At 39.6% G+C, this 25,548-nt stretch overlaps 1 protein-coding gene across 3 annotated transcripts in view; it reads right to left on the bottom strand.

The window, feature by feature from the left end:
• Positions 1 to 1,284: 1,284 nt before the first annotated feature.
• The window catches only part of ANXA7 (annexin A7), a 37,754-nt gene continuing 13,490 nt past the window's right edge, over positions 1,285 to 25,548 (bottom strand). For 2 of the 3 annotated variants that reach the window (XM_054503767.1, XM_063670486.1), the window contains 11 exons: positions 23,467 to 23,671; positions 22,447 to 22,557; positions 21,799 to 21,863; positions 13,560 to 13,662; positions 12,941 to 13,035; positions 9,141 to 9,254; positions 8,735 to 8,905; positions 5,590 to 5,760; positions 5,438 to 5,513; positions 4,474 to 4,586; positions 1,285 to 2,067 (listed from right to left, as the gene is read on the bottom strand). In XM_054503767.1, the coding sequence (XP_054359742.1) occupies positions 1,945 to 2,067; positions 4,474 to 4,586; positions 5,438 to 5,513; positions 5,590 to 5,760; positions 8,735 to 8,905; positions 9,141 to 9,254; positions 12,941 to 13,035; positions 13,560 to 13,662; positions 21,799 to 21,863; positions 22,447 to 22,557; positions 23,467 to 23,671 (1,347 nt within the window). In that variant the 3' untranslated portion in view covers positions 1,285 to 1,944. Of the gene's footprint in view, positions 2,068 to 4,473; positions 4,587 to 5,437; positions 5,514 to 5,589; positions 5,761 to 8,734; positions 8,906 to 9,140; positions 9,255 to 12,940; positions 13,036 to 13,559; positions 13,663 to 21,330; positions 21,397 to 21,798; positions 21,864 to 22,446; positions 22,558 to 23,466; positions 23,672 to 25,548 lie in introns of all 3 variants that reach the window. The other variant, XM_054503766.2, reaches the window with a different exon arrangement.

The following is a 25,548-nucleotide window of genomic DNA, read 5'->3' as shown; positions in this document are numbered from 1 at the left end:
ACAGAATTAAAGGGAGAAACAGTTTTACAACAGTAACTGGAAACTTCAATACCCCATTCTCAATAATGGATAGAAGAATCAGATGTAAGGAAAAAGAGGACTTAAATAGAACAATAAACTAGATCTAATGGACACATATGGAACACTCTATACCTAACAATGGCAGCATATACATTCTTCTCAAGTACACATGGGATTTTCACCTATTAGGTTGGGTATTATCAAAAAGGTAAGACATAGCAAGTGTTGGCAAGAATGTGGAGCAAAGGGAACCATTGTACACTGTTGGTGGGAAGGTAAATTGGTACAGCCATTATAGAAAACAGTATGGAGGTTTCTCAAAAAATTAAAAATAATATGACCCAGCAATACCACTTCTGGGTATGTATCTGAAGGAAATGAAATCAGTAAAGAGGTATCTTCACTCCCATGTTCACTGCAGCATTATTCACAATAACCAAGATATGGAAACTACTCAAGTGTCCATTGATGGATGAATGGATAAAGAAATTATAGTATATATACACAATGGAATATTATTCAGCCTTAAAGGAGGTGCGGTGGCTCTTGCCTGTAATCCAAGCACTTTGGGAGGCCAAGGCGTGTGGATCACCTGAGGTCATGAGTTCAAGACCAGCCCGGCCAATCTGGTGAAACCCCATCTCTACTAAACAAAAAATTAGCCAGGAGTGGTGGCAGATGCCTATAATCCCAGCTACTCGGGAGGCTGAGACAAGAGAATCGCTTGAGCCCGGGAGGCAGAGGTTGCAGTGAGCCGAGATTGCGCCACTGCACTCCAGCCTGGGAACAAGAGCGAAACTCCATCTCAAAAAAAAAAAAAAAAAAAAAAAATGGAGGAAATTCTGCCATTTGTGACAATGTGAACTATAAACTTAGAGATCATTATGCTAAGTGAAATAAGCCAGACACAGAAAGAGAATATGGTATACCATTTATATGTGGAATCTAAAATAGCTGAACTTAAACAGAGTGGTGGTTGTCTAGGTGAGAGGTGGGGAAAATGGGGAGATGTTGGCCAAAGGGTATAAATTTTCAGTTATAAGATGAATAAATTCTAGAGGTTTAATGTAGAGCATAGTATCTATAGTTAATAATGTACTGAACACTTAAAATTTGCTAAGGTAGTAGATCTTAAGTGTTTTCACCACACATGAAAAAATGGTAACTATGTCAAGGTGACAGATATGTAATTAGCCTGACCTTAATTGTGGAATCATTACACAAGGAATGCTGATATCAAAACACCATATTGTACACCTTAAATATATGCAATTTTTTATTTGTCATAACTCAATTTAAAAAAAGAAAACAACTGGGAAAAAAAAGTAGGCTATGTATCTTAAGCATATAAACATTTGACCCTTTCTTAAAAGGTGCTACAGGTAATACTAATCTATTTTCTATGTGGAAAGTGTTTATGAATACAGAACCAACTTAGGCAAAATAAGATGCAAATTATTCTAGATGTAAAGAGTTGAATTTTTTTTAAAAGTACACAGTTTTAACATACTATCCACTCTATCAAGCAGACCTGGAGGGATTCTGGAAGGCAGAGCTTTCAGTAACCTTCTAAAAAATTATTCAATATTATTACACAGAATCAGAGATTGCTGTGATTTTTATTCAATTTGACATCTTGATTAGAATGAAACTAGTAAGAATGAAGGTTTACAAACATTGCAATATTACTGTATCATTGTGATATGGCTTTACGTTGATTGTATGTAGAGAACAAAATAACATTAGAATTAAGGCAATAACAACATGTGCAAACCAAGCACATTACCCTGATATGGTCCTTGACAGAAAGCTCTTTTGGTTAGCTGATGTTTGATATTGCTGCATGCAGGTCATTGCTCTGAAGGATAAGCTATGAATAGAAATTTTTTTTCATTTAAAAAAAAAAAAAAAAAAAATTCCCTCCTACTGGCCCACAATAGCCAGAAGAAGTCTTCGGTAATCTCCACTCGTGTCACCTGCAATCATTGTGCCCAGAGTCTTCTGATACATCTGAGCGAACATCTGTTTTATTTGTACAAGGTCAATCTGCATAAGAAATAATATTTCTGTCAGAAAAACATCTGTGATAACTGACATTTATTAAAATTCTTTTTAAATAATAAGATCTTAATAATAATCAAAGCTGGGGGGGGGACAACAAGTGACTGACATTTTATGGCTGGCACTCATACCAATGCTAGCACTACCCAATGAAGGTCTGATTCACAGCTCTGTAAAATACTTGGTAAGGGTAGTACTAGTTTCATCTATTATTCCAAAGATATTAGTCATTTAAAAACATTTGATAGGATGGCTATTATCAAAACCAAAAAAATAGTAAGTATTGGCAAGGATGTCATGAAATGGGAACACTTGTACACAGGTTGATGGAAAAGTAAAAGGGTGCAGCTGCTGTGGAAACTAATATGGTTAATTCCTCAAAGCAAAACAAAAACACTTCCAAAGAATTACCATGTGACCTAGAAATTCCACTTCTGGGTATATTCAAAACAAGTGAAAGTAGACTTGAACAGATATTTGTACATCCATGTTCACAGCAGCATTATTCAGGTAGAAACAAACCAAGTGTCACAGATGAATAAAAAAAAAAAAAAAAGGTGGGATACACGTACAATGGACTATTTATTACTCAGTCTCAAAAGGAAGGAAATTCTGACATGCTACAACATGAATAAACCTTGAGGACGCTATGCTAAGTAAAAGATGACAGTCACAAAAAGACAAATATTGTATAATTCCACCAATATGACGTACCTAGAGTAGTCAAACACAGGGACAGAAAGTCACATGGTTTGTTGGCAGCAGTCGGGAGAAAGGAGAATGGAGAGTTACTGTTTAAGGAGCATGGATTTTCAGTTTTGCAAGTTGAAAAAACATCTGAAGGTGAATGGTAATGATGGTTGCATAACAATGTGAATGTACTTACTGCTACTTAAAAATGGTAAATTTTTATGTTATGTATATTTTATCACAACTTAAAACATCCTGCTTTGAAAATTTAAGCTAAAGAACAAAGTTTTTTTCAAAATACCATATTCTGGTTGTTTTCTTTAAAAATAATCTATCTTCTTTAGTATAATTTAGGGTTTTTGGCTGGGTGCGGTGGCTCATGCCTATAATCCCAGCACTTTGGGAGGCCGAGGCAGACGGATCATCAGGTCAGGAGTTCGAGACCAGCCTGACCAACATGGTGAAACCCAGTCTCTACTAAAAACACAAAAAAATTAGCCAGGCATGGTGGCACGCACCTGTAACCCCAGCTACTCAGGTGGCTGACACAGGAGAATCACTTGAACCCGGGAAGCAGAGGGTGCAGTAAGCCGAGATTGTGCCACTGTATTTCAGCCTGGGTGACAGAGCGAGACTCCATCTCAAAAAAAAAAAAAAAAAAAAAAAAACCAATAATAATAATAATTTAGGGTATTTTTTTGACACAGGGTCTCTGTCACCAAGGCTGGAGTGTAGTGGTGCAATCACAGGTCACTGCAGCCTTGACCTTCTGGGCTCAGGTGATCCTTCCACCTCAACATTCTGGGTAGCTGGGACTAGCATGCCCGGTGTGTGTGTGTGTGTGTGTGTGTGTGTGTGTGTGTGTGTGTGTGTGTGTGTGTGTGTGTGTGTGTGTGTGTGTGTGTGTGTGTGTGTGTGTCGTGTGTGTGTGTGTGTGTGTGTGTGTGTGTGTGTCGTGTGTGTGTGTCTCGTGTGTGTGTGTGTGTGTGTGTGTGTGTGTGTGTGTGTGTCTCTACCAAATACAAAAACTTAGCTGGGCATGGTGGCACACACCTGTAGTCCCAGCTACTCGAGAGGCTGAGGTGACAGAATTGCTTGAACCCAGGAAGTGGAGGTTGCAGTGAGCTGAGATCGCGCCACTGCACTTCAATCTGGGTGACAGAGTGAGACCATGTCTCAAAAAAAAAAAAAAATTCAAATGTCATTCCTTCTGAGAAAAAAAATAATTTTTTGTAAGTGCAGTAAATATATAAAGTAAAATTTTTTAAAATGAGGCTATATTTAAAGAGACAATTATGAATATTTTAAAAATTGTTTTATTATTAATAAAGGATGCTAAATTTAAATAATGTTGATATCCAATAGGATTAATCTACATAGGCCTTTCATATAATTTTTATATAAGCAAAATGAAAATCAAAAGACAAATGTCTAACTTCCCATAAATTTGAATTCTCCATTGACCTTCTCAAGTTGTAAAATCTGTTAGTATTATCTTCATTAGGGTAGAGTGGCCTATTGCACTAATGCAAGCTTCTCCCACAGCATGAGGAAAGTGAATTTTCTGTTCTTTATACCACCTCTTTTAGGTGGCAAAGAGAGCTCTTTATCATTTTTGAGGGACTGACAACCAACTGGGGAACTTTTAAGAAGTCAACATTGAACATCAAGTAAGACCTGACAAAAAGAGGCCTGCCTCACCTCACTTCGAGTGACCACAATCCGGACCAGGGTGGAGTCATCTGTGCCAGCACCTTTCATAGCATAGTAGAGCCTCTCAGCAAAGAAGGCAGGGCGGTTCAGGGCACACTGCACTGCAAGTTAGAGATGGTTGAGACATGGAATCATGATCTGACAAGAAGTGTAACCCTCCAGCTTCATTTATCACTTCTAGCCTGCCTTTGATTATTTTCTCTGTAATCATCACAGAAACATGAGGTGAGTTAAGGATGTTCAGATGTTCTCCTTGATTTTTTTTGAGACAGGTTCTCACTCTGTCATCCAGCCTAGAGTGCAGTGGTGCAATCATGGTTCACTGTAGCCTCCCAGACTCAGGTGATCCTCCCACCTCAGCCTTCTGAGTAGCTGGGGCTACAAGTGTGAGCTACTGCCCCTGGCCTGACATTCCATTGTTAATACCAATGTTACTAATACTCCCCTTATCCTAATATCCATGAGAATGAAACTTTCACTTTGTTAGACATCTGTGTATTAGACCACCAGAAACTGGTTAACTTCAAAAAGGAAATGAGTCTCACTGGGCTGAGTACCTGAAATATCTGTTTTGAGGACTCAAACTGCTTCGTGGTGATACTGTGAGTTCCTCAGGGCTTTCCCTTTCTCTTTAAAGGAAGTGCTACAACTATCAGGTATTCTGGCACAGTTCTCAAGACAGGCCTACAGATGAAGGCCAAATAATCCCCAAACAGCCCTGTTTGATCACAGAACTACCACTCATAGGAAATTGCATGTAAAAACACAGATTGTTTCTGGGGGCTTGTCCAATAAAGAAAACAAACAACAAAAAACAAACCCCAAAGGATTAGGTCAGCTACTGCCTAAGCAGATTCCACGTGGACTACATTTTCAACATTTAACGGGAACAACTATTCAAAGCTCCCACTCATTTAAAAAGAAAATAAAGCAAAGCACAAAAATATCTTACAGATGGTCTTCAAACCACTTTCTACATATCCAGAAAACTCACGGCTCACACTGCTTAACAAATCTCGATTAGCCATCTGCAAACAAAATTAAAGGGTTAAATATTTTTGTATCTTACAACAGAAGCCAAATCTTCAAAAGAAAAGCTCATACCCTAGAATAAGCCTCCATGGTAGCTCTCAGCTGAGGAAAGCTTCTTGTGGCAAGGATCATGTTAAAGCAAGATTCATCGGTCCCTAGTCTCCCCTCACCAGCTTGATAGAGACGCTGAGCATCTTCCTGAGCCATTTGGTGGTTTATACTCTGGTTCTCATCACGATTTCCCTGCAGAAGAGAAAGGCAGGAATTGGAAGAAATAAATAATAGTTCTACTAAATTTTTTTTTTCCAATCTAGTTCACTTTTGGATTTAAAGAGACTATTTCTTTTTTTTTTTTTTGAGATAGGGTCTTGCTCTGTCACTCAGGCTGGAGTGCAGTATCAACCTCCTAGGCTCAAGTGATCCTTCCACCTCAGCCTCCCGGACAGCTGGGACTACAGGCACAAACGACCATGCCTGGTTAATTTTTTTATTTTTTGTAGAGGCAGGGTGTCTCACTATGTTGCCCAGGTGCTGGTCTCTAACTCCTGGGCTTAAGTGATCCTCCTGCCTTAGCCTCCTAAAGCGCTGGGATTATAGATGTAAGTCACTGGGCCTGGCCTAAAGAGAGAATTTATTAAAGATTAATCCATAATGTCTGTCATGCATATCCTTCATTTCTATGCATGGAAATATAACTAGTAATTTATTATACTGTCAACTGGATTTTATAATATAAGATCATGGTTTAAGGAGGTTATGTTAAAAATGAGGGCTTTTGGGAGCTAAATTAAACCCAAAATGTTTAAACAAAAATATCTCTACTAGGAGATATTAACTACCACTCAAATGAAGAAACAGCTCTCTTAGCTGGAATTTAAGATCAATATGCACGGTACTCAGTTCTACTTTGTATTCATTCATGCGACTAAGAGATATTAAGCACTTTCTTTGTGTCAGGCACTATGTTAAGTGGTAGGGACACAGGAGAGACAGGGTCTCTGCCCTCAAGAAATTTAACTCTAGGGCAGGAGGGAGGGAGGATATAATATGGAGGCTTCATAAACTTTCTTTTCTTCATCTGAGTATAATATTTTTTTTTAAGAGACACGATTTCACTATGTTGCCCAGGCTGGGGTGCAATGGCTATTTGCAGACATGATCATAGCCTCAAACTCCTGGGTTCAAGTGATCCTCCTACCTCAGCCTCCAGAGTAGCTGGGACCATAAGCTCACACCACCACACTCAGCCATCAAATTATAATCTTAATATATAAGTATTTACCATAAATAATGACACATGAGCTTTATAGAAGCAGCTACAAATAACTCATGTTCTGTTAGACTATGCCTGTTTGTATACCAAACTCTTCCCTGGAATAGAAAGGAAGGAAGGAGGAAGGAAGAGTTTAAGCTTAATGAGCAGTTGGTTTCTCTCAAAAACAGAAAGACAAACCCAAACAAGAAAAGGCTGCCTTTTAGAGTCTCGGGGACCATCTTTGGAATAAGATGGAAAAATGCTCCTTGAAACTGAAGAACTGTCTTCTGAGCAACTGGCACAAGGAATAAGTAGAGGCACATTCTACATGGGCGACTGAATAGAACACAGGAAAAGGTACTCACGAAAAATTTCCCAGATTATTGCCTTTGGATTCACACACACTTTCCCAGGAAGTTACTCCTCTACTCATGCCCTGGAAAAGGTAGGGCTGGGCCTTGAACTCTGCATAAAGAGAGACTCAGCACCTCATGTAAAATCTTAATAACCATTTTTTAGCATTGTCTGTTTTCCTTCTTGTTTCTTTTAAATCCTAACCTACTTCCCTCCTGTTACTCTGATTTAGGTAAATTCAATTTCCTTCAACCCATTTACTTTGCTTTCTCATTTCCATATCCACTCACTGTTACACACTATCCTTTCCACAGCTACCTCCCTTTTTTTTTTTTTTAGATGGGGTTTTGCTCTTGTTACCCAGGCTGGAGTGCAATGGCACAATCTCAGCTCACTGCAACCTCCGCCTCCCGGGTTCAGGCAATTCTCCTGCCTCAGCCTCCCAGGTAGCTGGGATTACAGGTGCCACCACTCCTGGCTAATTTTTTGTATTTAGCAGAGATGGAGTTTCACCATGTGGGTCAGGCTGGTCTCAAACTCCTGACCTCAGGTGATCCACCTGCCTCAGCCTCCCAAAGTGCTGGGATTACAGGCATGAGCCACCACACCCGGCCCCTCCCTTGGCTCTTAAGAGCCCCTCCTCTCCTTTAGATCCCTCCAGATGGTCCAATCTTGTGCACTAGCACAATAGCCAGTAACTCTTGATATTGAATCAGCATGCTAGTCATTTACATAATCTCTTTCAAATACACCTTCTTCATCTCATTCTAAGTGTGCTTCTTTTCTTTTTTTTAAGGACAGGATCTCACTCTATTGCCCAGGCTGGAACGCAGTGGTGTGATCACAGTTCACTGCAGCCTCAATCTCCTGGGCTCAAGTGATCCTCCCACTCAGCTTCCTGAATAGCTGGCACTACAGGCACATACCACCATGCTTGGCTAATTTTTAAAAATATTTTTTATAGAGATGGTTTCTTGCTATGGTGCCCAAGCTGGCTTCAAACTCCTGGCCTCAAGCAATCCTCCTGCCTTGGCCTCCAAAAGTGCTGGAATTACAGGCGTGAGGCACAATGTCTGGCCCTAAGTGTGTTTCTAATGCCATTCCAAATACCCTATTTGGAGTATTTTCTGTCAATTCTCCAGCACACCTAGGGAATCAAAATAAAGAAGGTGCTAATCACAGTTATTACTGGGAACCCTAAAACATTTTTCTGCATTTCTGGGTCTCCTCACACAGTCCTCACTTCCTGTAGCACCTCTATGGGAGTCCTGCACATCTTCACTTGATGGTGGGGCATAATGGGCAGGATAGTGATAAGCTCAAATGTACAGTTTCATCCCCATCCCAGCCACAGAGCCTTGAATTGGTTTCTGATTCCATACAACCTTAGAGGTTAAATCTCTAATTCCTTACAAAAGCCAGATTTACAGGAATAAATCTCAATAGTAACTACAAAGAAATCTGTACACCGGTTTCTGTATTGTCCCTCTTAAAGATGGCAATATTGCAAGGTGGCTAAATATTAAAAGGAATAAAGAATGCTCACTGGCAAAAGGCTTTTAAAGTATGTTCCCTCTATCAACGCACAAGCATTCATACTATACTCACCTGGCACATGGACACAAGTAAACGTTCAAAATGTCCTGATGTATCTGACCTAATGTCCTTTTCGAGGTCTCGTCCAAATTCTGACTGATAACATCTGACAATTTCTCGGATTTCCTGATTTGTTCTTGTGCACAAAATCTCAATCAATACACGTTCCTGAGTTCCTGCTCCCTACATGAAATGAAGGGAGGATTATAGAAAGAAAAATGAAATTTCTGCAAGTAATTAAATCTTACTGCTTCATCAAATATTTCTTTGTTCTCTAGAACTAAAAACTATATATTCAGATGGATGATGTGAAATAAAGAATTGCTTTAACTACCACTGTAAATTCAGAACTGCCATAATTTGTACAGTTTTACATATGAAATAGGACAAAATACTCACAATAAATGACATATAGTACCTGCATTGCTTTCCGTAAGCTCCAGGCATCGTAATACGTAGAAGGCATGAAGAGGGCCAGGATCAGTTCTTCCATATTTCCACTTAACTCTGATTTGAGATCTTTGATTAAATCCTATTTAATCACAAATACAAGCTAAGTATACGTGTTCTCCAAATTTTGTCACTTAAATCTTTTAAGGAAAATACAAAAAAAGAAATGGAATTGCTTTATAAAAACCTAAATTTGAAAGCTGAATGTTATATACTAAGAAGTAAATAAATTTAAAGTCTGTTACACTTACACACTTATTACACTCAAGCAGATCATTTTATTCATTCTATCAATAAACATTTAATAAATTCTTATTCCACTCTACCAGGTACAAAAACAAGCGATATATGAAACAAAGAATTATTCAAACTGACAAAAATGATAAACAGATATTTACTTAGTAAAAGGAACTGTTCTTGGTTCTATGAGGAAGTAGAAACCATTATCATCTTGTTCTTATTTGTTTTTTGTTGTTGTTATTTTTTTGAGACAGAGTCTCACTCTGTCGCCCAGGCTGGAATGCAGTGGTGTGATCTCAGCTAACTGCAACCTCCGCCTCCTGGGTTCAAGCGCTTCTCCTTCCTCAGCCCCCTGAGTAGCTGGGACTACAGGCACATCCCACCACGCCAGGCTAATTTTTGTATTTTTAGTAGAGATGGGGTTTCACATGTTGGCCAGGCTGGTCTTGAATGCCTGACCCCATGTGATACACCCGCCTTGGCCTCCCGAAGTGCTGGCATTACACACATGAGCCACTGTGCCCAGCCGATCTTGTTCTTATTTGGAAAGATACACATCTAAAAAAAATAATGTAAGGTAACCTGTACTCTAGCACTGGGTAAGTAGCATAGAAATAAGTAATAGAGAAAGTTGAAACAGAAAAAGTTCAAAGTCAGCTAGAGAGCTCAGAGAAGAATGTAAAAATTAGCACGCAAAGAGGAAGGAGAAAGGTATTTCAGGTAAGAAGGAACACCACCAAGGAACAGAGAAGGGGTTCCCAGCCTTGACTCTTCATTACATTCATTGTGGAGCTTTAAAAAAAAAAAAACAAAAACATTGATGTCCAGGACTAAGACTCAGAGATTCTGTGTATTTTTAAGTTTTAAAGGAAATTACGATGTTCAGTTAAGGTTGAGAATCACTCCTATAGAGGCAAGAATGAGCAAAGCTTGTTCAATGGAACAATAAGACAACCGGTTTTGTTACAGAGGAAGGTTTTCATAATAGATGAGTTAAAACAAAGTTGTAACTAAATCTTGGATTATTACACTGAATGCCAAGCTAAAGAATGTGGACTTGATTCTGTTTGCTGGGAGGAACCACTGGAAACTTTTCATGCAAGAAAATGGCACTGATGTAGCAACAATATTCAGAATGGATGATGGTGACAAAGAAGCTATAGATGATAACATTTAGGCTACTGGAATATTTAGTTAAGAGGTAATAAAGTCTTGGACTTGAATGGTAACAATGGAAATGAGAAGGAACAAAGTAGACAAAAGAAACATTTTAAAGGGCCATTTTATAGATTAGATTAATAAAAACTAGTAAATAACCAACTGCTAGGACAAAGCATACAGAATACTCCCTATAATAAAGAAAAACATGGACTTAAAGATGCCTCTATAGCAGGCTAGAAGAACAGTGTTTTACTAATTAGGAAGTTAAGAAAAGAGGTGGCTAGTGGTACGGAAATTAGATTGTTAGTTTTAATTCTAAAGCAATATATAAAAAAACTTGAGATAGCACTGTGCAGACTAGATAAAAAATTCATAACATGGAAAATATCTTTTTGAGAAAAGTGAGTCTGATGTTGAAGCTTAAGGAGATCGAGGGTTTGTGTTACATAATCAGTCACTGGGCTGGGCAGACAGGGAAAGGCAAAATAGAATAAGCAAGGTGGGACCAATCAATGGACCACTACCCCATTCTGAGAAACATAAACTAGATGCAGAGAATATTAGGATATTTTTAGGATTCCTATCTAAATGGCCAAGCAGGTCGGGCGTGGTGGCTAATGCCTGTAATCCCAGCACTTTGGGAGGCCAAGGCAGGCAGATCACATGAGGCCAGGAGTTTGAGACTGCACTTGCCAACATGGCGAAATCCCGTCTCTACTAAAAGTACAAAAATTAGCTGGGTGTGGTGGCAGACGCCTATAATTCCAGCTACTTGAGAGGCTGAGGCACGAAAATTGCTCTTGCCTGGAAAGTGGAGGCTGCAGTGAGTGGAGATCATGCCACTGCACTCCAGCCTTTTGAGACTGTCTCAAAAAAGGTAAAAAAAAAAAAAAAAAGGCAAAGTAGTGCTATCCATGTTTTCCCATTACATCTGAGGAACAATGGCATTTTTTAGCCATAGAATCTTGTTGGATTTAGAAACTGATCATCCATTCAACAAGTATTAAGTGGCTACTTGCCATTATATACTTGGTACTGTAATACAAAGATGACTATGACCATGGTTTGTCCTATGGGAGCTGAGTTTTTGGGGGTGGGCCATGAGATTAGTAATAACAGAAGTTTTATGAAGTGCTATGGGACTACAGTATTAAGAAGCAGCTAAATTCTGTCCAGACTAATAAAAGAAACTTCACAGAGTAGCTGATATTTAAGCCAAATCTTAAAGAAGTCTGCCTTGAAAAAAAGAAAAGGTATTCAAGGCCAGGAAAATGGCATGAACACAACACAGAAGCATAAAAGATCATGGTGTGTACAGAGAATGGCAAGCATTTCCATATTATTATTTTTTTTTTTTGAGACAGCATCTTGTTCTGTCACCTAGGCTACAGTGCAGTAACACAATCACAGCTCACTAACAGCCTGACTTCCTGGGCTCAAGCAATCTTTCCACCTCAGCCTCCCAAGCAGCTGGGACTACAGACACATGCCATCATGCCCAACTAATATAATTTGTTGTCATGGCATTGTTGGAAATGAAGTCTCCCTATGTTGCCCAGGCTGGTCTTGAACTCCTGGCCTCAAGAAATTCTCTCGCTTTGGCCTCCCAAAGTGCTGGGATTACAGGCATAAGCCACCACGCTCAGTCCATATAATTTTAACATAGGACATGTTTAAAGAAAGGGAGAGAAGCAGAAGGCGATGCCCAGGACCAAGAATAAACAAGGGCTATGTAATAAGCCTCAAATCCCACTGTAACAGGCAAAAGACTGAGTACCATCCTCTTGATCATGATTGTAGTCGTGATCTACCTTCTACTGAATGTCTATCACATACGTGACTGGGGTAAGGTATGATTATGAGATCAAGGACTACTCTAGAATGAAAAAGCCTTTTAAGAGAAATAGGCCAGGCACGGTGGCTCATGCCTGTAATCCCAGCACTTTGGGAGGCTGAGGCAGGTGGATCACTTGAGGTCAGGAGTTAGAGACCAGCCTGGCCAACATGGTGAAACTCTGTCTCTACTAAAAATACAAAAATTAGCCAGGCGTGGTGCTGTGCACCTGTAGTCCCAGCTACTCAGGGGGCTGAGGCAGGAGAATTGCTTGAACTCGGGAAGCAATGATTGTAGTGAGCTGAGATTGCACCATTGCACTCCAGCCTGGATGTTGGTGCGAGACTTCATCTCAAAACCAAACAACAACAACAAAAAAACAGAAATAGGGAATACGGTACTCTTGAGGTCTCTAAAGTCTAGTTGTCCCTCTTTTGCACCACAGGTACTAATCAAAATATAGTATCCAATCTTACATGAATGCAGAGTCTACCAGCCACTGCTGGTGCTCACTCCAGGAAAGAAAAACATACCTTGCCATAGGAGGTCTTAAATGCTGCTTTAATTTTTTGCCTCTGATCATTAGAACGGTTGGCCACCACGTCCACAATTGCCTGCTCGTCTGTCCCTGGAAGAACCACACATGTTTAAGTAAGGACAAAGTATATGCTAGGTGCTGCTTGAGGTCATCTTTTTTTTTTTTTTTGAGACGGAGTTTGTCACCCAGACTGGGGTGCAAGTGCAATGGTGTGATCTAGGCTGACTGCAATCTCCACCTCCCAGGTTCAAGCAATTCTCCTGCCTCAGCTTCCCGTGAAGCTGGGATTACAGGCATGCACCACCACGCCCAGCTATTTTATTTTTTATTTTTAGTCCAGATGGAGTTTCGCCATGTTGGACAGGCTGGTCTTGAATGAACTCAGGTGATCTGCCCACCTCAGCCTCCTAAAGTGCTGGGACTATAGGTGTGAGCCACCACACCCAGCCTGAGGTCATCTCTTAGAATGCTTACAAGGCACTAGACATCAGATTAAATCCAGGTACGCGCACCCAGGCTGACACATAAACTTGGGTTTATGAGATAAGGTTTATTTTTACTTTAGAATTGATTACTTTAACTTATTAAAAAAGACAAAAATTTGTTTTCCTTACCAAAACCTTTCATTGCCTTACGAAGAATTTCTGCATCTCTTATAGCATCGAAGTTGGCAGCTGGTCGGATAGTTCCTTGAGTGCCCTGAGTCACTGTGGCAGGCTGAAAATAAAAGGCATAAAATCCGTGTCAGCATTTCCAGTGAGTTTCTAATGAGGAAACTTAAAGACTTCCCCAGACATCAATCTTAAGTAAGAAGGCCAATGTTTGGGTTTTAAGGCAAGGATATGAGCATTTTATTACCAGGGCTCATTATGGAACAGACAGGAAAGACCTGTCCCCCTTCAGGACAGATTTTTCTCCTGCCAACAGATAGCTAGCCACCAAACTTCCAGGAGACAAGATGGCAAAACTTGTGAAATTAAAGTCACAATCTTATTATGGTTTCCTTTTTGGTAGAATAGGAAGAAAAAAGAAGACCGACCCCTGAATAGTGTGAGATGAGCGACAATGTTTGATTTAAAAACAGAAGAATATAAAATGGCTTTAGTGAAGTAGCACATGAGCGCCCAGTGAGATTTCAAACCAGCAATATAATTTTAGTAATCTCTCTTAATTTCCTACATGGACCCTGATTATTATACATGAAATAAATCTATATGAAAATTAAAAATTGCCATTTAGCAAATACGATGGTAGTAACTGTTTCAGGCAAGAATCACCAGTGGGTGCTAAAATTAGGTGGCAAAAGTATAAAGAAACAGGATATTTGCTTAACCTATAACATTACAGCAGGGAAACCTTGCAGGCACCAACTTAAATGATCAAAATTAATTATCACCAGTAATGGAATAAGTCAACAATAAGTGTCTCCTGATATAATGCACTGGGGGCACAAAATCATTTCTGTGGTACTCTTGCCAAAAAGGCATGACCTGGATTTAACCATGAGAAAATATCAGACAAACCCAAATTAAGAAATATTTTATAAAATAACTGACAGTGTTCTTCAAAAGCATCAAGGGCATGAACAACAAAGACTGAGGAACTATTTCAGATTAAAGGAGACTTAAGAGACATGACAATAAATACAACATTGCATTCTGGATTTGATCCTGAACCAGAAAAAGGACATCATTGAGACAACTGGTGAAATTGAAATAAGGTCTGTAGGTTGGGTAACAGTACTATATCGATGTTATTTCCTGATTTTGATCATTGTATTGTGTTTATGTAGGAAGTTAACATTTGGAGCATCTAAGTAAAGGGTATATACAAATTATTTGTACTATTTTGCAAGTCTAAAATTATGTCAAAATTAAAAGATAAAACAATTTAAAATACAAAGCTATGAAATAATTCAATAGTTTTCCCCAATTTTTTATTTTTTAGAGATAGGGTCTCACTCTGTTGTTCAGGCTGGAGTGCAGTGGCACAAACATAGCTCACAGTAACCTTGAATTCCTGAGCTCAAGCAATCCTCTTGCCTCAGCCTCCTGAGTAGCTAGCACTACAGGCATGTGCCACCATGCCCAGCTAATTTCTTACTTTTGTAGAGATGGGGGTCTTGCTATGTTGCCCAGGCTGGTATCGAATTCCTGGCCTCAAGTGATCCCCCTGCCTTGGCCTCCCAAAGTGCCGGAATTACAGGTGTGCGCCCAGCCCAGAATAATTCAAGAAGTTTCTTAGGCTATTCAAGTCAGGGCTTAAGAGGGATGGGATGAAGATGATGCTCCACTACTTTTTAAAAAATTTTTAATTGTAACAACACATTTCTTGTATGTTTGAATGTTGACCTAAAATAAAGATTACTGTTGTAAAATAAGTGTTTTCACTGCAGAAAACACACATATAAACACACACACACACAGTTTATTTAATCCAATACCTCCAAAATATTATCATTTAAACATGCAATCAATACCATTTCAAAATAAAAGATGATTCAACTGCTTTTTAGACAACAGAAACTGTATTTAAAGTTATACGCATTGAATACAGCAGTACGCCAGCATTTGTAGGGGCAAAGCAACTGAGGAGATGAGAACAAGCCCCATCTTTCAGCAGCTTTTCAAGATAACACTTTTATGGGTCAATAGCTCCTCCCACTCATATATATTTTTACTCCAACATTTTCTTCTACCAGTAAGCCTTAGCATCCATCCTCTACTAGTTTCCAAGCTAGGGCTGTAAGCAGAGAACTAACAAATATACCTATAGTGGTTTTAATAGAAAGCCAAAATTATTCTACTTGTAGCAAATAGTCAAGTATAAAAAAATTTTATAAGCCTTCATGTCTCAAGAAACTAAGTTTCCTTTGATGTAACCGCTGTCACTAAAATCCTAAATAGGACAGAAGCCATTGTTTCTAACACACTGGAATAGATAAACTAATCCTCACTGTGTACCGTTTGATGATTCTCATTTTCTGTGATTCTCTTTTGTAAAAAAAATATATATATATATATCTCTATAGATATATATATACACACACACACATATACACACATATATATATTTATTTCATATTTCATCTGTAGGGAAAAATTTTTTTGATGTATTCTCTGTTGAAAGTCTAAGTTTGATGTAAATTTTCAAGAATACTGTCACCTTCCAGGCATTAAACTGAATTCAAAGAAATCAGGATCTGGGCTGGGCGCAGTGGCTCATGCCAGTAATTCCAGCACTTCGGGAGGTCGAGGCAGGTGGATCACGAGGTCAAGAGATTGAGACCATCCTGGCCAACATGGTGAAACCCTGTCTCTATTGCAAATACAAAAATTAGCTGGGCGTGGTGGTGCACACCTGTAGTCCCAGCTACTCAGGAGGCTGAGGCAGGAGAATCACTTGAACCCGGGAGGTGGAGGTTGCAGTGACCCGAGATCGTGCCACTGCACACTCTAGCCTGGCAACAGAGCGAGACTCTGTCTCAAAAAAAAAAAAAAAAAAAAAAAAAGAGAGAGAGAGAAATCAGGATCTGTGTTCTTGAGGTTAAATTCTAGGGGAGAGTTCTCAGCAAAATCCGCTACCAGAATTTCCAACCTCTGCTATTCTTCTTTAATGCCCATTTGATTCCAACCTTCTTGCTGAAAAACTATCATAGAGCTGGGCACAGTGGCTCACATCTTCAACTCCAGCATTTTGGGAGGCTGAGGCAGGAGGATTGCTTGAGCCCAGGAGTTCAAGACCAGCCTGGGCAACACAGCAAAACCTTCATTTTACCAAAAATTAAAAAATTAGGTGGGAGTGCTGGTGCACAACTATAGTCCCAGTTACTCAGGAGGCTGAGGCAGGAGGATCACTTGAGCCCAGCATTTTGAGGCTGCAGTGAGCTTTGATCACGCCACTGTACTCCAGCCTGACCCGAGCAGCAGACTGAGGCCCTGTCTCAAAATTGAACAAACAAATGAAACAACAACAACAAGACTATAACAGAATTAGAGAATTGGATCAATCAGGAGGGATAAACTGGCCCAACTTCCCATCTAAGACAAAAATTTTTTTTACACCTTCCTTGATATACACAGACACATCCATACTCAACATCAACCAAAATCTGCCTGTGGACTTTCAGTGACAAGAAGCTCACCCCTCACAGGGTAGCCTATTTCACTTCTATCTAAAAGCTCTTCCAAAATTTAGCACTCTGCATTCTGTTAACTTCGACCTACTGGTTTTAGTTCCAGCTTAAGGTGGTAATTGTTACATAAAATAAGTTGCATATGAGACTAATAAAAAAGGAAAAAGAGAAGAATTAAATAGACGCAATAAAAAATGATAAAGGGGATATCACCACCGATCCCACAGAGATACAAACTACCATCAGAGAATACTATGAACACCTCTATGCAACTAAACTAGAAAATCTAGAAGAAATGGATAAATTCCTGGACACATACACCCTCCCAAGACTAAACCAGGAAGAAGTTGAATCCCTGAATAGACCAATAACAGGCTCTGAAATTGAGGCAATAATTAACAGCCTACCAACCAAAAAAAAGTCCAGGACCAGACGGATTCACAGCTGAATTCTACCAGAGGTAAAAAAGAGGAGTTAGTACCATTCTTCTGAAACTATTTCAATCAATAGAAAGAGAGGGAATCCTCTCTAACTCATTTTATAAGGCCAACATCATCCTGATACCAAACCCTGGCAGAGACATAACAAAAAAAAGAGAATTTTAGACCAATATCCCTGATGAACATCGATGCAAAAATCCTCAATAAAATACTGGCAAACCAAATCCAGTAGCACATCAAAAAGCTTATCCACCACGATCAAGTTGGCTTCATCCCTGGGATGCAAGGCTGGTTCAACATACGCAAATCAATAAATGTAATACAGCATATAAACAGAACCAAAGACAAAAACCACATGTCTATCTCAATAGATGCAGAAAAGGCCTTTGAGAAAATTCAACAGCACTTCATGCTGAAAACTCTCAATAAATTAGGTATTGATGGGACGTATCTCAAAATAATAAGAGCTATTTATGACAAACCCACAGCCAATATCATACTGAATGGGCAAAAACCAGAAGCATTCCCTTTGAAAACTGGCACAAAACAGGGATGCCCTCTCTTACCACTCCTATTCAACATAGTGTTGGAAGTTCTGGCCAGGGCAATCAGGCAGGAGAAAGAAATAAAGGGTATTCAGTTAGGAAAAGAGGAAGTCAAATTGTTCCTCTTTGCAGATGACATGATTGTATATTTAGAAAACCCCATTGTCTCAGCCCAAAATCTCCTTAAGCTGATAAGCAACTTCAGCAAAGTCTCAGGGTACAAAATCAATGTGCAAAAATCACAAGCATTCCTATACACCAATAACAGACAAACAGAGAGCCAAATCATGAGTGAACTCCCACTCACAATCGCTTCAAAGAGAATAAAATACCTAGGAATCCAACTTACAAGGGATATGAAGGACCTCTTCAAGGAGAATTACAAACCACTGCTCAACGAAATAAAAAAGGACACAAACAAATGGAAGAACAAGAACATTCCATGCTCATGGATAGGAAGAATCAATATAGTGAAAATGGCCATACTGCCCAAGGTAATTTACAGATTCAATGCCATCCCCATCAAGCTACCAATATCTTTCTTCACAGAATTGGAAAAAACTACTTTAAAGTTCATATGGAACCAAAAAGGAGCCCACACTGCCAAGACAATCCTAAGCCAAAAGAACAAAGCTGGAGGCATCATGCTACCTGACTTTAAACTATACTACAAGGCTACAGTAACCAAAACAGCATGGTACTGGTACCAAAACAGAGATATAGACCAATGGAACAGAACAGAGCCCTCAGAAATAATACCACACATCTACAACAATCTGATCTTTGACAAACCTGACAAAAACAAGCAATGGGGAAAGGATTCCCTATTTAATAAATGGTGCTGGGAAAACTGGCTAGCCATATGTAGAAAGCTGAAACTTAAATAAAATTTACCTAGAAAGGTAAATTTTATACCTTATATAAAAATTAATTCAAGATGGATTAAAGACTTAAATGTTAGACCTAAAACCATAAAAACCCTAGAAGAAAACCTAGGCAATACCATTCAGGACATAAGCATGGGCAAGGATTTCATGACTAAAACACCAAAAGCAATGGCAACAAAAGCCAAAATTGAGAAATGGGATCTAATTAAACCAAAAGCTGCTGCACAGCAAAAGAAACTACCATCAGAGTGAACAGGCAACCTACAGAATGGGAGAAAATTTTTGCAATCTACCCATCTGACAAACGGCTAACATCTAGAATCTACCAAGAACTTAAACAAATTTACAAGAAAAAAATCAAACAACCCCATCAAAAAGCGGGCGAAGGATATGAACAGACACTTCTCAAAAGAAGACATTTATGCAGCCAACAGACACATGAAAAAATGCTCATCATCACTGGCCATCAGAGAAATGCAAATCAAAACCACAATGAGATATCATCTCACACCAGTTAGAACAGCGATCATTAAAAAGTCAGGAAACAACACGTGCTGGAGAGGATGTGGAGAAATAGGAACACTTTTACACTGTTGGTGGGACTGTAAACTAGTTCAACCATTGTGGAAGACAGTGTGGCGATTCCTCAAGGATCTAGAACTAGAAACACCATTTGACCCAGCCATCCCATTACTGGGTATATACGCAAAAGATTATAAATCATGCTGCTATAAAGACACATGCACACGTATGTTTATTGCAGCACTATTCACAATAGCAAAGACTTGGAACCAACCCAAATGTCCAACAATGATAGACTGGATTAAGAAAATGTGGCACATATACACCATGGAATACTATGCAGCCATAAAAAAGGATGAGTTCATGTCCTTTGTAGGGACATGGATGAAGCTGGAAACCATCATTCTGAGCAAACTATCACAAGAACAGAAAACCAAACACCGTATGTTCTCACTCATAGGTGGGAATTGAACAATGAGAACACTTGGACACAGGATGGGGAACATTACACATCGGGGACTGTCGTGGGGCTGGGGGAGGGGGGAGGGATAGCATTAGGAGATATACCTAAATGATGAGTTAATGGGTGCAGCACACCAACCTGGCACACGTATACATATGTAACAAACCTGCATGTTGTGCACATGTACCCTAGAACTTAAAGTGTAATAAAAAAATAAAATAAAATAAAAATAAGTTGCATACATACATGTGATTTACTTTTAGTGTTTCATGTTTAAAAATCATATTCAGTCATAAAATGATTTCTCTAAAATTATATGCATGCTTAAACTAAAATCAAAATTTTCATAACAAAAGTGATTACAGGTTTATAATATGATTGGCAAACAACTTCGACAACGAAAAAAAGGACTGAAAGCAACTTACTACATGCTTGGGAGGAGTATCATTTACTGTATCAGCAAAGCAACTTTGTATAAGAGAGAGACTACTGGTCTAGAAGGCAGAAGATATAGACTAGAATCTTCTCAGGTTTGTCCTTCACTAGTTGTGTTGCCCTAGACAAGTTTCTCAACCTCTCTGGAGCTCACATATCTCTAATCAGGAAAGTGAGCTAAAAAAATCACTAAGGTGTTTCTCTTCCAATACTAGAATCCTTCTCCTACCCCAGCCTAAAACAAGCTTGAAAATGCTAGACATTCATGAATATCCAATATAGAAATCAATACGAAAATCAAAATAAAAGTAAGCATAAAGTATACTGCTTATTATGTTCCTAGTAAGTTGCATAGGCTATAAAAAAATTAACAAGGCAATTTAAGAATAAAATTTGGGATTAAAATAAGAAACCAGGCCGTGTGCGGTGGCTCATGCCTGTAATCCCAGCACTTTGGGAGGCCGAGGCAGGTGGATCACCTGAGGTCAAGAGTTTGAGACCAGCCTGGCCAACATGGTGAAACCCTGTTTCTACTAAAAATACAAAAAACGTGACAGGTGTGGTGGCGTGTGCCTGTAATCCCAGTTACTCCGGAGGCTGAGGCAGGAAAATCGCTTGAACCCGGAAGGTGGAGGGTGCAGTGAGCCGAGGTCATGCCACTGCACTCTAACCTGGGTGCCAACAGCAAAACTCCATCTCAGGAAAAAAAAAAAAAGAAGCCATACAGAGTAGGGCAAATATCTGACATATAGGAAACTCTGCAGCTACTGAGAAAATCCAGTCAACAGGCTAACTGACTACCATGTCTAAAGCCCTACCAACCATTACAGGAACATAAAGATAAAACAGATACAGGTGAGCCCTTAAGGAAGTAGTGAGAGACAAGTACATGAGAATCAGAAACAAAGGCACATATAAAGGACCTAGTGATTAGTGAACATTAGAAAACCTTACTCACTTCACTGCTATAATCCAAAGAAACAGGAGAGAAAACAGGATAGGAAGGAAAAGATTCTGTATTGATCTGAAAAAAGAGTGAAAAGTTATAAAGGTAAAAATGGGAAACAAAACCACCCTACATAAATCACTGTCAGAAATACCAATCACCCAGCCACCCAAATTCATAGGTATAACTGCTGGTAAGGGCAAGAAAAAGAACTAAAACCAAGACCCCAGGTGAATCTCTAGGATAAAGTTGTGAGAATCATTACCTATGAGAATAGACCTATGCTTGTCTTCTCAAAGTCATCAGGACACTATTAAAGCAGATGGACCAAAGAAAGTATGGAGTCTATCAGAAGCAAAGACTTTAGTCTTCCATTACTATAATGGGCCATTTCCTCTGACCCATGGAAACCTCAGCAAAGGACAGGTTCTTTCTTTATCTAGCTACCTAGACTGAGCTTAAAAGGTAGGAACAAAATACCTGACTAGGGTAAGTAGGTTGTCCTCCAGGATACTGAGAAGGCATCTGTCCTCCAGGAAAGCCACCTATAATGTTAAAAAAAATAATAATAATACGGCAACAGGTCTTACATGTCTTAATTTTTCAAAACAGCATTGATGACTATGAATATGGAAACATACAAGAACATTCACACTATGACACTTATGAGGATAGTTTTTAAAAATACAATTTACTGAATCTAAAACCAACTTTGGTCATAAGAACCTTTCTAATATTCCATGTTCTACCTAAGATCCTCACAAATAATACTTTTTTCACACTTGAACCAGATTAAATTCTGATTCCATCTGGAATGGTTGTCAGAATATAGTTCTGGGGGTGGTTTTACTAGTGGTACAGGAGTGGGCAGAGAAGTTCCTGAAGGCTTCCTTTCTGGCTTTGGGACAGATTTTTTTAATAGAAAAAGTGTGACTTTATCTCTATTTTACTGATTAAACTTTTCCATCAATTTAATATATTTCATAAAACCATTATGTTTAAAATTATTTATGGAAATATATAAACATTTATTGCAGATTATCTCAAATAAAAACTAAGTTCTCTCAATGGCGATTTAAAAATTCAAAATATCATGATACTGTTTTTTTCTGGACAGCTAGTACCTACCAGGTAGTGGGATCTGTGCTGGACCACCTCCATAAGACTGTGAAGGTGGCTGTGGATAGCCAGAAAAGCCTGCTCCACCTGGTGGGACTCCAAATCCTTGGCCTGGAGGAACTAGAGAAAAGAACATGTCAATAAACTATAGTACAGTTCTCACGATTGCAGAAAACACTTTAGAAAAATACCTATTGTTAACAGTGGAAAAATATGCTATTAATGTTATAATAGCAGTCCCTTTTTATCTAGATTCAAAACTTCAAATTCTCCAGTAAAAAATAAGTTTTTAAATTTTTACCTTATTTATTTATTTATTTTTTGAGACAGTCTCACTCTGTTGCCCAGGCTGGAGTTTAGTGGCACAATCTCGGCTCACTGCAAACTCTACCTACCAGCTTCAAGTGATTTTCCTGCCTCAGCCTCCCAGGTAGCTGGGATTACAGGCATGCATCACCACACCCAGCTAATTTTCATATTTTTAGTAGAGACACGGTTTCACCATGTTGGCCAAGCTGGTCTCGAACTCCTTGCTTCAAGTGATCCACCCACCTCAGCCTCCCAAAGTGTCAGGATCACAGGTGTGAGCCACCGCACCCAGCCAAAATTTTACTTTATTACTCTTCCTTACTAACTTAAAATACAAAAGGGCTAAGGTTTTTTTGTTGTTGTTTTTTGGGGTCTTTTTTACCTTTGAATAAAGCTGACCTAAAGGTCACAGTCTTGCTAATTGAAGTGTCTTAATTGGGTCTTAAGACTACAAACAAGCAAAGTGTTACATATTGGTCCTTTATTGCCATTAAATTTATTCCAAGTCCCTTCACAGTGGAATTTTTGAAACTGCTCCCAGCTTTCACGTCCCCAGAGAATCTTCATCCCTCCATCTTGCCAGCTAGGTCCTTACTACCTAAGGTTACCTAAGAGCAACTTGACCTTATACAAAACAAGCAGGAATGAAGAGGATAAAGGGAGAAGGAAAAAGTGCTACAGCAATCCCAATCATTACTAATTCCGCCACCCGTAACTCACCTCCGGGATAGGATGGAGCTCCCCCTGGCTGTGGGGCACCAGGATAGCCTCCAGGGGCTGGATAACCTCCAGGCGCAGTGTAGCCTCCAGCTCCTGGGTAGCCACTACTTGGCACTTGTGGGTAAGCACCTCCCCCCATTGGAGGAAAGCCACTAGGATAAGGATACTGACCAGAAGGGGGAAAAGATGACTCCTGACCTGCAGGCTGAAAAATCAGAATAATTTTTAAACAAATACGATCATAGACAAATATGACCCATCTAAAAATAAGGAATAAACAGAGGTTATTATTAAGGTCTAGCATTCTTTTACTTTTTAATTAAAAAGTCCCATTAGAAATTCTGGTATCTTATACTAGTTTATCAGCATACCAGTTTGTAAGGACACTTGTTTGTCAGAATTCAGTTAAATTTAATTCTACTTGAGTCAGACAGGAGGGGTCTGCTTCTCTATTTGGGAGTCAGAACAGGATTCTTTACAAACCTCAACGTTTTAAGAAAAAAACAACTCATTAGTTCCTTCATTTTCCCAGCATCTACAAATATGAGAAAGATCCTCCTCTATATCCTAAACAGAGGAATTTGAGGCTTTCTTGCAACACATCTGGATCTGTTACATAATATTTAAAAATAAAAAAGGTAACCTGTATATCACATCACACAGAGGATGTGACATTTTGGACCTCATGGTTCAGAGCAGCAATATGCAGAGTGGCAGAGATTGTTGCATGTTCACTGAACTCTTTCTCCCCAGGCCACAAAGCTATACAGACTACATTTCCCAGACCCCCTTGCAGTTAGGTCGAACCACATGAATGAATATCAGTAAATGAACGTAGACAAAAGTGACATACACCACTTTCTAAACCTGTCCCCTAAAAACCTCTGGCAAATCCTCCATGCTCTCTCTCTTCCTTCATCTGCCACCCATAAGCAGAGGATCCAGTGGAGGACTCCAAAGTGCTAGAGGATAGCAGGATCAGAATAAGGAAGGAACCTGGAAACCCAAAACACTGCATGAAACAAAGCCTCGTCCCACCCACCCCCTATCCCCCACTGACTTCCAGGAGACTGAAGAAAGAAATACATTTGTTTTTTCATCATGTTAAGTCACTGAGATTTGGGAGTTGTCTGTTTTAGCAATTAGCCTACACTGACTGAAATAGTTACTACAGTCCTGTTTAATACATAGGGACTTGGGAACATATCCATAATTCTCATCTCTCCTATGATAAATTCACGAAAGCTATATAATCACTTTGCATAAGGATACATATTATCATAAACTTGTATAGATCCCTCTTCCTATTCTCCCAGGGTTAGATAGCAGCCCCACAGTTATGAGTATAAAACCGAAATGTGGGCTGCGCTAAGTGGTTCATGCCTGTAATCCCAGCGCTTTGGGAGGCCGAGGTGGGCGGATCATGAGGTCAGGAGATTGAGGCCATCCTGGCCAACATGGTGAAACCCCATCTCTACTAAAAATACAAAACCTAGCTGGGCGTGGTGGCACGTACCTGTAATCCCAACTACTCGGGAGGCTGAGGCAGGAGAATCGCTTGAACCCTGGGAGGTGGAGGCTGCAGTGAGTCGAGATCGCACCACTGCACTCTAGCCTGGTGACAGAGCCAGACTCCATCTCAAAAAAAAAAAAAAAAAAGAAAAACAAAAAACTGAAATGCGGCCAGGCGCAGCGGCTCACGCCTATAATCCCAGCACTTTGGGGGGCCAAGGAGGGCAGATCATTTGAGGTCAGGAGTTTGAGACAAGCCTGGCCAACATGGTGAAACCCCGTCTCTACTAAAAATAACAAAAAATCAGCCAGGCACGGTGGCGGGCACCTGTAATCCTAGCTACTCAGGAGGCTGAGGCAGGAGAACCACTTGAACCCAGGAGGCATAAGTTGCAGTGAGCTGAGATCACACCACTGCACTCCAGCCTGGGCGCAGAGTGAGACTCCGTCTCAAAAACAAAAACAAATAAACAAACAAAAACTGAAACGCACAATTCTTACTTATGGCTCAGCTATTAGTCCTCAGAGTAGTATAGCTATCAACAAGGTGGAACTTAGTAGCACATTTAT

Source organism: Pongo pygmaeus, chromosome 8 (genome assembly GCF_028885625.2).
Source record: "Pongo pygmaeus isolate AG05252 chromosome 8, NHGRI_mPonPyg2-v2.0_pri, whole genome shotgun sequence".
Taxonomy (NCBI): domain Eukaryota; kingdom Metazoa; phylum Chordata; class Mammalia; order Primates; family Hominidae; genus Pongo; species Pongo pygmaeus.
Note: the sequence above shows the minus strand (reverse complement) of the source record. Positions and strands in the feature narration are given on the sequence as shown.